The sequence below is a fragment of the Natator depressus genome, chromosome 14, assembly GCF_965152275.1.
Source record: "Natator depressus isolate rNatDep1 chromosome 14, rNatDep2.hap1, whole genome shotgun sequence".
NCBI classification, from domain to species: Eukaryota; Metazoa; Chordata; order Testudines; family Cheloniidae; genus Natator; species Natator depressus.
In genome coordinates this window covers 814,508-832,034 of record NC_134247.1, presented here as the reverse complement: position 1 = coordinate 832,034, position 17,527 = coordinate 814,508, and the positions used below count along the sequence as shown (strand labels likewise).

General features: G+C 48.8%; 1 protein-coding gene across 1 annotated transcript; it reads right to left on the bottom strand.

Moving 5' to 3' along the window:
* Window positions 1–1,304: 1,304 nt before the first annotated feature.
* Window positions 1,305–12,614, bottom strand: P4HB (prolyl 4-hydroxylase subunit beta). Its single transcript, XM_074972101.1, has 11 exons — window positions 12,422–12,614; window positions 11,843–12,049; window positions 10,206–10,339; window positions 9,873–10,010; window positions 5,905–6,009; window positions 5,509–5,634; window positions 4,890–5,090; window positions 4,034–4,154; window positions 3,596–3,777; window positions 3,021–3,107; window positions 1,305–2,004 (listed from the first exon to the last, which is right to left on the bottom strand). The coding sequence occupies exons 1-11, from the start codon at window positions 12,597–12,599 to the stop codon at window positions 1,924–1,926; spliced, it is 1,560 nt and encodes a 519-aa protein (XP_074828202.1). The 5' UTR covers window positions 12,600–12,614; the 3' UTR covers window positions 1,305–1,923.
* Window positions 12,615–17,527: the final 4,913 nt, after the last annotated feature.

Below are 17,527 nucleotides of genomic sequence, written 5' to 3'. Positions count from 1 at the left end.
CAGGGAGACTCAGTGGGATCATGTGACCCTGAGCAGCATAGCAACAAACACCAAGTTCTCTGAATGCAGGTTCCTGGGATTAACTCTGAGGATAATGATGTCCCATCATTTCCACTGCTCTAGAACAGTGCTTTCAGCCGGGGCATTTGGGATTGATCAGTACCTCAAGCATCCACATCCATGCTCACCTGCTGGCAACACAGGTTGTGTCTTGTTAGGCAGTTACCACACAAGTGCAGGCAGGTTTAGGCAGGGTATTAGAGATCCTGGCATAAAATGGCTGGAATACTATTTGTATTCCAACTGCACCCAGAGGCTGCTCTCAGGAACAAGGGAGATTTTCCCTAGTTGCTCCCATTCAGACCTATGGCAGTCCAGACATTTCACTTCCAACAGCCAGGTGGCATCAACTGCTGTGGGGCAGGTGAACAAAGTGGACTCTGGCTTCCAAGTATATGGTATTGGCCCAACACTGGTCTGGAAGGGGACAAGGCTTGAGCCTTTGGGCCAAGCATGTTTGGGTCTAAGACCATCACAATGTCTGGCTGGACAGTTGAAGGCAAGCTGGTGTGGTATTGCAGAAGTTTATTTTATGGATCCCTTTAATAAATGATTGACTCAATGCTACTCTCACCAACTTCTTGCATTGCACATCATGGCAATGATTCAGCAAGGCCTAAGTACTTGGCTCCTGTACAGCACTGCATGTTTCAAGTGGAGGGTCAATATCACTCTTGTAAGGACAGGGAAAAGGAGGTTTAGGGATTTTATCCCGATCACCAAGTCAGCTGCAGGACTCCTTCCCCCACATTCAGACCTCTGAGTCTCTTGCAGAATTCCAGCTGGGGGATTAGGAAACTGGCTGATTATAAAATGAGCTCTGGGTTTGACATTTAGAGTTAAAGACACAGGATAGTATTAAAATCTCAACTTTATTTGGCCAACAAGTTCAGCTCCAACATTGTGGTGGAATGCTTAGAACAAGCCTGATTTCACTCAGACTTTCACAGCACTCCCCTGTTCCCAAGTCCCTGCTCCCTACAACCCAGTAATCAGAAGTGTCCTGTTTGCTGCATTCTGTCAGGCCCCCACCCCAGTGCCACCCTGTCTGCCCAGAAACCCTCTCCCACACACAAAAAAATGCACAGAAAATGATTGAGGAACAGAGTCTTGTTTGACCAGGAAGATGGTGGCAATGCCATTAGGTCCTGTCTACACAGGTGAGCCAGCAGTTGGGTCTTCCCTCCCCAGAGCCTGCCACAGCCAATGCTGGCAGAATGCTCCACCCTTCCTGATCTTTGGAACAGTCATCTCCATTCGTCTTTCCAAGGGAAAGGCAAATGAGACCTTTAGCCATGCAATGATGTGTTAAAGGGGAACATCTGCCCACTCCCCTGCCCCTGGGACCCCTGAAGTCAGGTTAGTGGTTTTCCTCCCACAGAAGGATGGCAATTCCAGGGAAGAAGAGCTGAGACAATAGTTAGGGCTCTGCCAGGTGGAGAGTAGTTATGGCCTTTAGATCTAGAAGAGAAAAAACTAAGCTTGTCTAGGAGGCATTACTGGTGAGGCTCTGAAATGTCAGGCAGTGAGACTCATGCTGCCACTTCACAGCCCACTTCTACCCAGAAGAACAGAACACTTGGAACAAATCCATGTACAAAAAAGTACATCACAAAAAAAGTAAGAGGCCCAGGTGCCTCGGCAGCTACCTAGCGACAGACCCCTTCTCAGAACTGAAAAGGGAGAGGAGACAGTCAAGTGTACAGACAAGTTAGGATGAAGTGTTACTTTAAACCAATCCCTGCATTTCCAGCCAACACCTTCTAGTTTAAATCCGAATGGGTTTCTGGACTCGCTAGGCCCTGTGACAGGGCAGCCAGTGTAGTGTCTGCTCTTTGGGATATGCAGATTAGAGTCTCCTCTTTACAGTTCATCTTTGTGGATCTTCTGGTCCTCCTCACCTTCCTCAAGATCAGTCTCATCAGCCTCCAGGTCCTCCAGATCCTGTTTAAAATACAACATGTGTCAACAGCTGCTGGTTCTGATCTGGCACAATGCAGACAGGACCCTGGAGCCCCAGATCTAGGCACAGCAGTCAGGCTGCTGAAGCACCATCTCCTACCCCATGCACTCCAGTCCAATCCATGCTCTGCTCCACGTGGCATGTTAATGGCAACAATCGTTACACTGGCCATTCAGGGAACTCAAACTCTTTTGAGATCAGTGTGAAAAAAATCCCAGAGTCACATAAAAACCAGTAGTTAGAGAACAATGGACAGGGGCCCTAAAGGCAGAAGGAAGTGGTGAATCATGACACTGCATATGCAGTACAGACTGCTCATGTTACTAGGGATTGGATAGGAGAATCTGAATGCATTGGCCACAGATAATTACAAGAGACCAGCATCTCTCCCTTCAGAACTTGAGCCTGTTAAAATGAACAAAGAGAAACTGAATTTAGGAATAATAGTGCACAGGCTGGCAGGAAGGGGTGCAGCCTTATTCCAGAAGCAGAAAGGGCACTACCACCTGCTGATGGGCTGTCCTGCCATCATGGTGGGCCTAACAGCAAAGGCAGCAATCTCACATGGTCTAGAACCACAGACATAGCTGGCCAAGGCAGAGAGGGATTTATATGGAGAGGAAAAGATCCTGAACCAAGTACAGGCCTTGAGCCTTCGAGCAGCCTCACTGTGGTGACCAGAGATGGGAAAGGCAGGGCTATATGGATTTAACAGATTAATGATCCCTCAGTTCACATTCATGTGTTCATGCCTCTCAGCCTGACAGCCCCAGCCAGCAGCAGCCCATCAGACTGCACTGGCCAGCCAGACTTCCAGCTTTGCAGGGATTTGTTTAGTGTTGCCACTGCCCACACAGCATTTATCCTGCTGGGAAGAACCAGAAGTGGCTCACGAAGCCAGGACCTATTGTAGGGGTTTAAGTCCTAATGCTGCTACCAACTCCACACACTTTGCAAGCACTGCAAACCAAGGCTCCCCAATGAATGGGCTACTCACCTCTTCATCCCCAGCACCATCCTGGCCTCCACTTTCCAGGAACTTCTGGAAGCCTTCTAGCGTCCTCTCCCCATTGTAGTGTATGACCTGTAGGGGAAAAGCCAGGAGAGATGCTGCTTAACCCAAAGAGAATCAAGCCCTTGGGGGGGAACAATTCTCTTTCTGAACAGCAGTTTTCAAAAATGCCAAGCAAGAGGAAATGTAAAATTCACCCTCACCCACATGAGATGAAGGAGCAGCTCAGCCACTAGACCTCAGAGATTGCTGCGAGAAGACAGCCTGCAGATGAGCACACTGTCCTCTGCTGCACTTCCCCCAGCCTCATCTAGTGCTGCACCCATGTCTGCCCTGGCTGTCTCCCCACTCTCCTGCAACTCAGCCCATTCCCCAAAGGCCCACCAAAGCCTTTTGGAATGTGCCAAACCAACCTTTTCAAATCTGAAAGCACATCTCCCAAATGGGTGCTAGAGCCCCAGGCGCACACACAAGAGAGCAGAACGAGGCTCTAAGTTTCTAGCTCTCCCTTGCTTGAGATGATCCACCCACAAGTCCCTGGAATTCAGCAGCCTGCTTACATTTTTGCCAGGGCCTGCAGGGAAGAACTTGAGTGTGGGAAAACTGTGGACTTTCACCGTCTCCACTTCGTTAGCTGTTGAGTCCATCTTGGCAATGACAATGTTCTCATGGTCCTTGTAAGTCTCTCCCAGTTTGTCCCAGATAGGAGCCAGTTGTTTGCAGTGACCACACCAGGGAGCATCTGTAAATTAAAAGGCAATATGAAGCTTGGAGGCCACCCAGACAAGGGGAAGGGCTGGGCGCTCCACTCTGATGCTTGCCAGCCTAGTCTTAGCCCTGCAGTAAAGGAGAATCTCCCCTTCCAGTTAACATGTTCTTCTTCCAGGTCATCCAGCATATATATATATATATATATCCATCCAGGTTCCTCCCCATATACCATCCCCAACTGGGCTGCTTTCCTGCAATTTGTTATTCAGCATGCTCAAAATACTCACAGAACTCCACAAACACATTCTTGGTCTCATCAAAAGCAATGTCTTCAAAGTTCTTTCCAACCAGCACTCTGACAGGCTGTTTGTCCCAGTCATCAGGCAAATCTTGGCTCATCAGGTGAGGCTGGAATTGGAAAAGAGGGACTGAACCCGCATGCATATAGCAATGTGGAATGTGCAGACAAAATCATGCTCCCAGGAAAACCCGACTTCTCCCAGACATGGAACAGATCAGCCATGGGCTATAAGCAGTCAGCTGAGTCAGTCATTTCCTCCTCTCATGGAGAATCCCCCACCCCCTAACCTGGACATGTCTGAACTGCTGGTGCCCCTGCATGGGAAAGGCTGCAGCTGAGTTCTTCAGAGGGGAAGTTTGTTCACTAAGTGTGAATTACTGAGAAAGTCATTCCCAGTGTGACATTGGAACAGAGCCCCATTTGAAATAGCTACTGTGCTAGGCTATGCACAGCTACCTCAATCTTCAGATTAAGACTGAGGATTCCCACCATGAGCAAGAGGCTACAAAGTTCTCAGCTGGCTGAGAAAACAGGAGTAGCAGCTGCAGCATGCACCACCAGGGCATATGAAGTGCAGAGACAGGAACCACGCTTTATTGTGGTTGCCTTCATATGCTGATAAAATAGTTATTTCTGTGCTGGCACCATGCCCCACTGGCTCTGCCCTTTGGATGTCAGCATGTGGCTCACTAGATACTATGCCATTAAACATACTACAAAGCTAATTTGAAAGGACTCTCCCCATGTGACTTGTAAAAGGTTTCACACAAATTCTTAGAGCAGGGATCACTCCCACATCTCTGCTTATGTCAGGGTCCAAAGAACAGCATTCGGCCCCTTACCTTGACTTTGCCCTCCAGGAACTGGTCGCAGAACTCCTTGATCTTCTCTGCTGTCAGTTCATCTGAGTCAGGTTTGTATTTAGTCATTTCTTCCTCCAGAGTGATGAGGCGCACAGCTGGGCACTCCTCCTTCTTTAGGCCAAAGAACTCCAGGATCCTCTGGTTGTCACTATGGTCACTGTCTATGAAGATGAACAGGATCTTTGGAGGAAAGTCAAATGTAGATATTAAAGACATGAATGAATTTATATGGTAGCAACTCTGCTATAAAGTCACTTCCCTACCCCCTTGAGCCCACAGCAGAATGTGGGCCACTTTATTCCAGTACAATTCTGGGGCTGTAGTGGCCAAAGCAATGTGCATGAAGACAAACACCTTCGTGTGCCACAAGTTACATTAGAGGGCTATTTTACACCAGTCAGAAGGAAAAAAAAATCAAGAGTCAAGCTGCCACTCTAACTTAATACACCCTCCTCAATGGGATCTATATATAGCAGCAAGTGACTAAGGCGCCTGGCTATTGGGAGATCCAAATACAGAAAGAAGGAGACTGAGGGAGATGTTAGAAATCAGTGCTACTTAATGCTCTGCATGGGTTAGGAGTGACTGCCCTTCTCACCTTCCCTTTGAAGTTCCCAGCTGCTGTCTTGAAGTTGTCTAGTTTCTCTTGATAGTCATCAACACTCTTTGGCAGGAACAGCAGGATGTGAGTCTTGATCTCTCCTCCAAAGATCTTCGGAGCAGTCTGGGAGAAATATAACAAGCTCCACATTAGGAGGACAAATAATCCCAGGGCCAGAGCCAATGGGCTTTTCTGCCCTGATGGTGCCAAGGGAGTCACCAAGAATATAAGTGCCACTCTGAGGAGCAAACTTATCCCTGGCTCCCTCTTGGGTCTCCTGCTTAATCTAGGCACAGTAGGCTCCAGGCCAGAAGGAAAGAGCTTCCCATCCATAGTCTTATGGGCTCAGAACATGAGAGACTGAAGAGCTAATTATGTACTGGAAGGCCATACCTGTTCAGTGAACTCAATTACCAGAGGCAACTGGTTAGACTTGATGAAGTTCAGCAAGTTCTCTTTTGTAATGTCACCTTCAAAGTTGTTGCGACCTTCATCAAACTGGGGAGACAAATGGGTTATTTTCTTAAGGGTTAAAGTCAATCCCTACATGCAGAAACACTTACTACCTTGGCATTCAGAGAGATCAGCAAGTACAGCACATTCCAAGTAAACCACATACAGAAACATCCCAGTAAAGAACCAAGGCCTGGGAGGGGCCAGCCCAACTTCATGGTTCTGCCACCTACTGACAAGAAGCAGATTTCCAGCTAACACTGCAAGAAACAAAATACTCAAGATTTAATCCTTGATATAATCTAAACCAAAGCTCTCATTCTATTGAGCAGGGAGACATGAAGTTCCCTAGACAGTAAGCTGAGATGCAATGAAGAGGACACTGCACCTAGCTCTTGGCACTATTCTGCAAGAATACAAAAGGATTCGGAAGACATGCCTTGGAGGGGGACTTCTAATTTAACAGCTGCTTCGCAGCATTCTAGGCAGTGCTAGACAAACTAGTGAGAAGCTGCTGCAAATCCTAGAGTCAATGACTGGGCAAGGGCAGCACTCTGCACAACAGAAGTCAGCATGCAGGTCTGAGTTGAAGCACATACATTAGCCAATAAACAGCTATTAGAAAGGAGCTGGTGTCAAGCAGCAAAGCCCACAACACAGCTGCTAATAAATAGCAGTTTACTCAATGTACTGAGGATGTGTCATCCTCTATTGTTAGTGACACAAGAACAGATATTGGAGGAGAAGCTGCAGAACAGGTGCCAAGTCCCATTTTCTATTAGACCACCACCTATTATTGCCCTCGATTCTCAGAACCTTCCCAGGCAGCCTGAAGAGGGGAACAGCAGAGGAGCATCAAGGTTAAAAAACAGGATGTGCAAGCAAGAACGGCTATACAGGTCAGACCAAAGGTTCATCTAATCCAGTATTTGGTCTTCAGACAGTGGCCAATGCCAGGTGTCCCAGAGGGAATGAACAGACCAGGCAATCATCAAGTGATCCATCCCCTGTCGCCCATTCCCATCTTCTGGCAAACAGAGGCTAGGGACACCATCCCTGCCCATCCTGGCTAATAGCCATTGATGGACCTATCCTCCATGAATTTATCTAGTTCTTTTTAAACGCTGTTACAGTCTTGGCCTTCACAAGAGCTTCCGGCAAAGAGTTCCACAGGTTGACCGCACTGAGTTCAGAAATACTTCCTTTTGAACTGGGCATTCACCCACAAAAGCTTATGCTCGAATATGTCTGTTAGTCTAGAAGGTGCCACAGGACTCTTTGCCGTTCCTTTTTTTCTTTAAACCTGCCGCCTATTAATTTCATTTGGTAACCCCCAGTTGTGTTATGAGAAGTAGTAAACACTTCCTTATTTACTTTCTCCATACCAGTCACGATTTTTAGACTTCTATCATATTCCCCCCTTAGTTGTCTCTTCCACAAGCTGAAAAGTCCCAGTTTTATTAATCTCTCCTCATATGGAAGCAGTTCCATACCCCTAGTCATTTTTGTTGCCCTTTTCTGAACCTTTTCCAATTCAAATATATTTTTTTGAAATGGGGTGACCATATCTGCATGCAATATTCAAGATGTAGGAGGGGTGCAGCAGCAAGATGGTGGAATGAAGTAACCCAAAATGGCAGTGCTGAACAGACTTCAGGTGAAGCTGAACAAGAGAATGCTGGTGTTTAAAATTAGAAGCAAGCTGGATGACTTCTCTAAGGGTAACTAGGTCAGCTCCTTAATATCCTCAAGAGGCTTGTTTAAAAGGCAACATTCAAACCCAGACAAGCCACACAAAGACTGAAGGGTGACCAGCTGGTAAGCCCTTTTCCCAGCCTAGACCAGACTAACTGCAGGGACCTGGAATCAGAGCCGAATTCCACAGATGTGTATAGCTCCTGGTTAAATGGAGAGTGGCATGATTCTTATTTAACCCTTTCTTGCTTACTGTCACTGCTTATTTTCAAGCTTGGTTTGAGGGAGACAGGGCATGTTTGGAGGCTTAAGGACATAGTCACTTTCCTCTACGCTGGTCAGCTCATTAAGAGTTAGCATAAGGAACAAATCAAACAAACGCCTTTCTGTTCCACCAGCCTCGGAAGCAAGAGCACTTCCTACACAGACAACTCTGGAGTTTATAAACCAGGGTCAATAGTGACAGTGGTGAAAAGAACAAGTCCTTCACTCAAAGGGACTCGCTCACTTGAACGCAGGTCTTCGCTCTTAACACCCTTGTCAGAGAAGCTGTAAAACCCTCTACAAAGATATTTCAGCCAGTTAGCAGCAGCCGAAATAAATGGTGTGAAGACTCCATATAAACAGCCAGCCATCAGACACCCTCTGACATGCAGTGAAAGCAGCATTCCCTAAGGGCAGGGTACAACTGGAATAGCCTCAGAGAAAACCAGAGGGGGATCCTACAAGCTTTAAAAGAAACAGCCACTGGAATAGCTATTTGCTTTCCACAGACAGGTGCTGCATCTTCAAACCATTCTAATCTGAGCCCCTAGACTCATGAATCCGGTTTAAGTATAACAGCTTTAGGAGCTGCAGTCCAATTACTGCGACAACTTTGGAGCCTTTTAATTTACAGGAAGAACAGTGGAGGAGAGTAAAGCCTGGTTAAACAGAATTAACCCAAAGCAGCTTTCTGCCCTGCCTCTCACCACATGTCAATGCACTAGCACCACCAGCTCTTCTCCCAGGGAGCTTCAGCTCCCCAACCCTACTCCTCAGCTCTGTTCCCCATGAGGCTGAAGGGTAACAAGCTATTTTAATTGGCTGGAGGCATCCACCAGTTCACATCTTGCAATTCTGCAGATCTTGCCAAAACCATGACTCTGTAGTGCACCCTAACTCTGCCACAAGAATATGCAAACCCTCCTCCTAACCCACCCTGCTGTAACCCCGAGGTGGCTAAACCTGCATCCACCTACTGGGCATGTCAAACATGTCAGACAGCTGAGCCCACTAGGAGGACAAGGATGCGCACATTAAGGATGCTTCAGCTAAAAGAAGAGCAAGCTGAGAAGGGCATGGCATGGGAAGTGAGGCATGGCAGTAGGGCCCTGGATGCTGTTGTACAACAGCTCTTAGAGGCAGAAGGAGGCAACAGTAGTGAACTCCATAAATGCTCAAATAAATTTGTTAGTCTAAGGTGCCACAAGTATTCCTTTTCTTTTTGCAATGCTGGTAATAGCTCACCTTAAGTGATCACTCTCGTTACAGTGTGTATGGTAACACCCATTGTTTCATGTTCTCTATCTATATAAATCTCCCCACTGTATTTTCCACTGAATGCATCCGATGAAGTGAGCTGTAGCTCATGAAAGCTTATGCTCAAATAAATGTGTTGGTCTCTAAGGGGCCACAAGTCCTCCTTTTCTTTTTGCGAATACAGACTAACACAGCTGCTACTCTGAAACCCAAGTTCACAGTGAACATTAAACTTCACAGCAGCCAGAAACCTGAGACAAGAAAAAGGCAGAAGCTAAAGGTAACTCAGGACTCATGTCCAGCGAGTTCCAGGAACATGCACAAGACACCACACCCTGTCCAGATGATTGACAATGCTGCCCCCTGCTGAACAGAGGAGCCACAATTTCAAATCTGAAATCTAGGCGGTTTATCATTAGTTTCAGGTTCTACACCCATACTGTGTCCTCCGGAGAGTCTGCAGTTTTACAACTTTTTTTTTTAAAATTCAGAAAAAGGTTTTCCTCCCAACTGCTGTGAAAGATCCATGAACAGGGATATTAACTATACAGGGGAAAGAGTGAAAGTTACCCTACAGAGAGTACTGTTAAATGCTCAGAGTTCAGACACTCATCTTAAATGGTCACCTGGAACATTAATAGGTAGAGAAATTCAGATTAAGCGTGGCATGTGTTCTTTGAACCACTCCTTACCTTCTTAAAAAGGACAACACCGTCTTTGCTGAGCTCGTATTTGGAGAAGACATCACTGCTGGAAGAGATCCCAAAAGGAATGTCATCAGTGGACTGGGCTGCCAGCAAGAATTGCTTGGCAGCCTCTGACTCCACATCCTGGGAGAGAAGGGAAAAAAAAGGTGTTTTACACTGCATGTCAGTTTGAGGTGTCCAGTGAATATTCAGCACAGCAGGACAGGGAATGTTAGGTAACAGCTGTGCTTGATTTAGTAAGCTGCCAAAGTTGCCACAGGCAGAAAATCTGCAGCAGACATGCAATGTGCCCTTCTGAGATCTAAACCCAAACACTACCTTGAAGAGCCCAATCACAGTGACTTCACTGGAATCCACTAGTGCCTCAGCTGCAGCAGCATCTGCCAGGGTAGTGGCAGCTGGACCAGTACGTTTCTTCAGCCAGTTTACAATATCATCAGCTTCTCTGCCAGCTAGAAAGATGAGAAAGTTCAGTGTTCATCTTTACTTTTACAGATGAAGGCATGAGTATGTGTCCTAACTCTAAGGACATTTCAGAGCACCTGATCTGGGACGTGAGGAACAAGGGGTCCATTCACACACACACACACACCCCCAGCCCAAATCTTCGCTACTTTTCTTTTCACCTTCCATCAGAGTGGATTCCTGGAGCAAGCAAAGCCCTGCACCCACCTACGAAGTCCAAGGCATTCTCTGTAGCAACTAATACCCACCCATACCACCCTGAACCAAGGTACAAGGATTCTCTGGAATCCACTCCTTTCACATACTGTTTCAGTCACCAGGCTGGCCTAAGCACATTTAGACTTTGACCAGTGTTATCAGCACTGTAGACCTCCTGAAGGATTCTGGGATTTTCATACAGAAAAATATCAGTATTTTTCATCTTATGTTTTAGCACCCTGAGATGTTTTTGCCTGCAAAAGAATCTAAATGTTTTAGAACTTACTACAGCCTTTGAGAGCTTTTATTTTAGTCAGGTTGATCAAACATTCCCTCACCAAGACTTTTACATTTATCATTCACAGCAGCTGCCTCAAGTAGTTTGATTCCAGCCTTGTACATCACTACATAATCATTACAAACTGAGCTTTAATCATGCCACTTTCCTATCACTAAACCCTAGGAGTCCATACATGATCATACACCCTGGCTTGGATGCACTGCTCATGTACGGACTCAGCATTTTCCGCTGGTCAGGGATGAGAGATGCACACCCTTAAGTGACAAAATCTACACTGGGACTTCTACTCTCTAGCACTGTAGAATTTATGGCTTCTTTATCTTTTATTTAAAGTTTTAGGGAACTTGCTATAGGGTGTCTCCAAACTTATTCCTCTAACATTTCCGCCCAGAGCGACACCACAGAGCTCACCTCAGTATATGGAAGAAAAACTGAATGAATAGACAGCAAAGCCTACAGTTCTGTTTTCAGCAAACCTCTCACCTCAGCCCTGCTCTGTTACCAGATGCTGACACTGCCTACTTATTCCACCAGCAGCAATACACCCTGCCCCCATTCACAAGTTTGGTAAACTCCTTCTCTTTTGGAAGAGATCTCCTCCTCCTCCTCGTCTACCAGAGGATGTTCTGGACACACTTAACACAGTCTAGTTACATTCTCATTCCTCCTGACCCTGGAGAGGCACACCACAACTAATACCCAAGACACAGAAGCACATCAGCTCATTCCATTCGGATACAATCCACATCTCTGTACTGCAGAATCGGTGCATAAAACAGATCTAAGTATGTCCCCCAAGAACGTGGCATGCTCAGCCCGACCTGCCCACCCGGTGTCGGGGCGGATCACTGTGGGGGCTTTGGTTTCGATGCAGAGGCGTTACAACACAGTGGAGTCCAACCCAACGCATCTCAGGACCGCTCAGCGACATCGCCCAAGACTAAACAGGCGAGGCGCCGGCAGCAGGGTCAGGGCAGGCCCCTTCGCTCACCCGTGTACTCTCGGGGGGAAGATTTGTCTCCGTTTTTGAAGAATTTAATAGTTGGGTAGCCTCGAACCCCGAACTGCTGGGCCAGCTCGGACTCTTCTGTAGCGTCCACCTTCGCCAGCCTGATCCCGGAGCCCTCAGCCTGCAGCTGGGCCGCCGCCTTGGCGTACTCGGGGGCCAGCGCCTTGCAGTGGCCGCACCACGGGGCGTCTGGAAGGGAAGGGACGGGACGGGCTCAGGCCGCTGCCGCGCGCCGCCCACCAGCCCCCGGGCGGAGGCGCCGCGTCCAGGGGCCTCTGCGGCCAACCGAGCCGCCGGGGGAGCCCCGCGCACACAGCCCCCCCCCCGCGCCACCGGGCCCCCCCCCCGAGCCGGACCCCGCGCGCGCAGCCCCCCCCGCAGCCGGCCCCCCCCCGCCCCGCAGCCGGGCCCCGCGCGCGCAGCCCCCCCCGCAGCCGGCCCCCCCCCGCCCCGCAGCCGGGCCCCCCAGACCCCCACCTCCCCCCGCAGCCGGGCCCCGCGCGCGCAGCCCCCCACACCGGCCCCGCCCCCCCCGGGGCCGGGCCCCGCGCGCGCACGCACAGAACTCCACCAGCAGGTGCTTGTGGGCCGCCAGCGCGCGCTCGAAGGAGGCCGCGCGCAGCACCAGCACCCCGTCCTCCTCCTCCTCCTCGCCGGCGGCCTCCGCGCGGCCCGGCCGGGCCAGGCCCAGCAGCGCCAGGCCCAGCAGCGGCGGCACCAGGGCGCTCAGCAGCTTCATGGCGGTGTCAGAGGCGGGCCGGGGACAGGCTGCGGCAGCGACGAGTCGGAACCGCGGCGGAAGGAAAGTCCTCCGCACCCGCCTCCCTCTTATAAACCCGCCCCCTCCCCGCCGCGGCGCTCCTCATTGGCTGAGCCCGTCGCCCTCGCCTTCCTCTCCCATTGGCTTGGCCGAGCGCCCGGGACTCTCTTCGTTTTCTATTTGCTGATCCGGACGCCACGCCCCTTCCTGACCACCTCCTGCCTCGCTTTCTTTTAGCATCCTGTAATTGGTCGTTTCGCCCGCTCTGTCACCTGCGATTGGTCAACGCTACCGCCTCAGGCTCTCAGCAGCCGATTCTGATTGGTGACTGGACCAGGCCCGCCCCTCGCCGGCGCCTCTTGAACGTGGCACTCGGGCAGCCCCCCCCGCAAAGGGCGGTTGCTGTGCATGCGCTGTGAGGGACAGCGGAACTCGTTCGTGTTGGATTCCTACTGGGCCGCGTCTGCCCCTGCCGCCTTCTGACCCGGAAGGGCAGGGAATCTCTTCCGGGCAGGGAGCGGAGCTCCCCGGAAGTGGCTGCTGCGCGTGGCGCCCGCGGCCGAGGTTTCCCCGCTGTCCGGACTTAGGGCGGGAGGCTGGGCCCGGCCCGCCCCGCCGACTCCCCGCCTTGGGGCGCGCGAGGGCCCCAGTCCGGCCAGAGGTGCCGGGCGGGTCCCAGGTTCGCCCCCGGCCGCCGGGGCCTGGGGGCAGCCCGAGCCTAGTGTCCCCGGGAAGGGCCGCGCCCGTGGCGGCTGCAGGTTTTCTTTGGGGCCTGGCGCTGCCCCGGTACCCGGCTCTGCCGCAGCCCGTTCCGGACCCCGCGGACTTCCCTTCCCCGGCGGCCGCCGCCGCCGCCCCTCGCTGCTCCCTCCCCGCCCCGGCCCAGAGCCTGCTCTTCTCCTTGTCCCCGGCCGGCCGGATCGTCCAGCAGGCCTGCGCCTAGGCCCCTTCTGCAGCCCTCAGCGGTGCTGTTTCCTTTTTGGACCCTGTTACAGTCTTGGCCTTCACAACGCCATCGGGGGAGGGAGAGCGCAGTGGTTTGAGCAGTGGCCGGCTAATCCCGGGGTTGTGAGCTCAGTCTCTGAGGGGGCCATGTAGGGATCTGGGGCAAAAATTGGGGATTGGTCCTGCTTCAAGCAGGGGTTTGGACTAAATGACCTCCTGAGGTCCCTTCCAACCCTGACCTTCTGTGATGCTGAAAATGCCCCATAGTGTCATGTCCCGAATGAGGGCAGGAATAAAAAGCAACACACATATCCGTGGTGAAAGAAGATCCCTGAGTGTTCACCCAGCCCCATGGATAGATACCATGGGGCCTGCTGCCCTGTTTCAGAATGGACTTAGTTATGTTTGAAATGGCTAATGAGATATTTAGATGAGCTTTCCAACCTAGTGCTCTGCTGATATCAGCTAAATTCCTAGTCATATGAACTCTGCAGAACACTGCTAGCTCAAATTCTAGCCTGTGGGAGCTTCTTCAGAGCAATGTCCTATCAGGGATATAGGAAGTGCCCCAATGGATCGTACCTATGATCCATCTAGTCCAGTACCCTGTTCCCTGCTGTGGCCAGTGCCAGAGCCTTCAGAGCAAGGTGCAAGAAATCCTAGAATAGGAAGATGTGAGATAATCCGCCCTACTCCCCATGAAATTCTCATTCAGATCTCTAATAATTAGAGATCATTTAAACCCTGAAAGATTAAGTTTTATAGTCCTCCAAATATTGTTTAGCATTAGTTATTACTTTGGAGAGTTGTTTTATCCATATAAGCATCTGATCCCTCTTGGAATCTTGTTAAATTCTAAGCCCCAACAACATCCAGTGGCAGAGAGTTCTAATTATCCAATGCATGAAGAAGTATTTCCTTTCCCCAGTTTTGAATTTGCCATTTTTCAGTTTTGTGGGCTGTCCTTTGTTCTTGTGTTATGAGACGGAAAACAAGCTCCCAATCTCCCTTTCCCAGAGCATTCATTATTTAATACACGTTGTCATGTCCTTTCTTATTCATCTCCTTTCCTACGGTAAATGAGCCGAGTCTTTTTGGTCTCTTTTCATATGAGTTTTTTCCATGCTCTAGTCATTCTCTATTCTATAGAGGATCTTATATCATGTTCATCACTGCAGTATCTGAGCGCCTTCAAGTAGTGCATTAAACAATGTGACTACGCATCTGTCATGTGGTGTTGGTTCTCTCAGCCCCTCCCTAGGGAGAGAAGGTATGTGCAGCAGAATGTCTTGTTTTGGCTGGGTTTTAGGGGTTTTTTAAAAATTATTTATTTAAATATACCTGTTGCTATGTGTTTGTGTTAGAGAAGACAAGGTCAAAGAAATGAGCCTTGCACTTGGAGCAGAAGGTGGCAAGTTTTGTGATGGTCTTAGTTCCTGGAGGAGTTAATTCTATAGTCTGGGACTGGCCTCCAAGAAAGTGCGTGCTCCTCCACAGGCAAACTTTATGCTTATTGTAGAGAGTCCCATTGTGCCTAAGGAACAGAGTTGTTGACTATGGTCTTTGTTCCAGAGCTCAGGAAATCTTTGAGATATCCTGAATACCACTGAATACCTTGGAGATCAGGACCAAGACCTTGAATTTGATTTGAAATTCTCTGGGAAGCCAGTGTAGAAAGCAGAGGACAGGTCTGGTGTGTTTGCAGTAGTCTGTGGTACTGAGGAGATACGCAGTAGTTTCTGTACAGGTTGGAATTTCCTAAATGCTGAAGGCTTCGTGTTCTGGTATATCACATCACTGTAATTCAGCCAAGAGGTCACAAAGACGTGAATAACTGAAGCCAGGTCATTGTCCGCTAGGATGGGACAGAGCCTCCTTGCCAACCCAAGATGGCAGAAGGCATTACTCGTGGCTGTTACTGTGAGATCTCAGCATCAGCAAGGAATCCAAGAATACTCCTAAGCTATGGATCTAATGGAGTAACTGTGGATGTATACCTTCAACCAAAGGGAATTGCGCCACTTTTCTCTGAACCAGCCCCCCAAATTCTGTAATAGCCTTTTTGAGATGGGATGGCCAGTGCTGCACACATTCCAGATGAGAACATAGCACTGATTTACATAATGACACTATAATATTTTCCATATTAATCTCTATTCCATTCCTTCTGCAGCCTAACACCTTTGCTATTTTGACTGCAACTGCACATTGAACAGAGGCCTTAACTTAACCTACAGTGCTGCCCAGGTCCCTTTTGAAAACTGATGCTCTGAGCTTACACCCCTGCACTGTGTTGGAGTAGTGCATGTTTTTCCCTCCAGTGTGCATTACTTTGCATTTACCATAATTGAACAGAACGTTGCCCATTTACCTGGGTTGAAATTTTTCCTACCTCACGGCTCACCCCCATTCCAGATCATACATAAATACAGTAAACAACACTGGACCTAGTAAAGATTCTTGAGATCCTGCTATTAACTTTTTGCTAAGATTAAAATTGACCATTTAATGCTCTTTGTTTCCTCTCTTAGTTTTTGATCTATGATGCTACTTTGCCTCTCTCACCTTGATGACTTAGTTTCTTTAGTAGCCACTTGTGATGGACCTTGTCAAAGGCTTTTGAAAGTCTAAATAAATGTTGTCAACCTTTATTTGCTACTCTGGACACATTCAAAGAATTCTAATTAGCCAGACCTGGTTTTCCGCTGCAGAAACCATGCTGGCTAGACCCCATCATATGATTCATAGATATCAAGACTGAAAGGGACCATTAGGTCATCTACCCTGACTTTCTGTATAATTACACCCATATTCCAGGTGTTTTGTTCTATTTTTTAATCATTTCAACCCATTTACTAGATACGAATGTAAGGCTTTCCTGGTCTGTCATTCCCTAGATCACCTCTAGAGACTTTGTTTAAATAGAGGTACAACATTTGCTACCCTCCAATCCTCTGGTACAGTAGATGTTTTTAATGAGATATTGCATATTTTTGCTGGCAGTTCATCTACTGCATACTGCAGCTCTCTGAGAACTCTGGGATGTACATCTGGTCCTGGGGATTTATTTTTTTAAATTATCACTTTGTTCCAGCACCTCTTTTAGCACATCAGGCTGAAACCCCCTCATTTTCAGTAACAGAAAACAGCATGGTATTTCCCTATCAGCTGCCGCAAGGAAGATAGCTGCAAAGAAATAATGTAGCTTCTCAGCAAAGTTCTTACTCCTTTAATCCCTGTGGATCCAGCAGACCCGCCAATTCTTTTACAGCCTTCCTACTTCTGAGATACATCAAGAATATATTGTGGTTAGTTTTGATACTTTCAGCTGTTTGCTCTTGGAATTCCATTGTCACCCTCCAAATTTCCCTCTCATACAGCCCGTGCTGTAATTTATCCTCCTGTTTTTGGTTTCACTGGGGTCAGATTTCCAAATGTGTAAGGATCTCTGTTTGGCTCAAGTAACCTTTTGAACCTTGCCCTTCACCAGGCTGCCTGGCTTCTTGCCTTCCTGCTTCCCTTTTTGTTCAGCAGCATGCTGCTCTCTGAGATTATTGTTTTCTTAAGTAGCAGCTAGACCACTTCTAAGAAGTGAATTTCTCCATATGACACCGTTGAGTGCAATAACAGAAATTCAGTTGAACCTCTGGGGCAGAACAGGAAGGGTTTTCTGTAGCAATACAGGCTACCTTGATGGGACCATGTTCATGCAACATTGATGAGGTGTAAATATGAGTCCGATAAGGGTGAGGAGGGAAGGTGTTTGCGTGCACAGCAATGCTGCTCCTCGTCCCCACGCTGCCTTGCACTGTGTCATGCTTACTGCTAACTGAGATGCCTAATGCCATGCAGTGAAATGGTGAGTTACCCCCTGTAGTGCTGCTAAGTGGAGTTGAACTGTGCCCTGGGCTGATGGATCAAATGCAGACTCCCAGTGGCTTGGCAATGCTGAGGGAATGGCA

Coding starts and splice junctions, on each gene's coding strand:
- P4HB (XM_074972101.1), bottom strand. CDS start 12,599: ATGAAGCTGCTGAGCGCCCTGGTGCCGCCGCTGCTGGGCCTGGCGCTG. Junction 10,340..11,842: donor TTCCCCCCGAGAGTACACGG/GTGAGCGAAGGG, acceptor TCATCTTTCTAG/CTGGCAGAGAAGCTGATGAT. Junction 2,005..3,020: donor ATGGTGCTGGGGATGAAGAG/GTGAGTAGCCCA, acceptor TATTTTAAACAG/GATCTGGAGGACCTGGAGGC.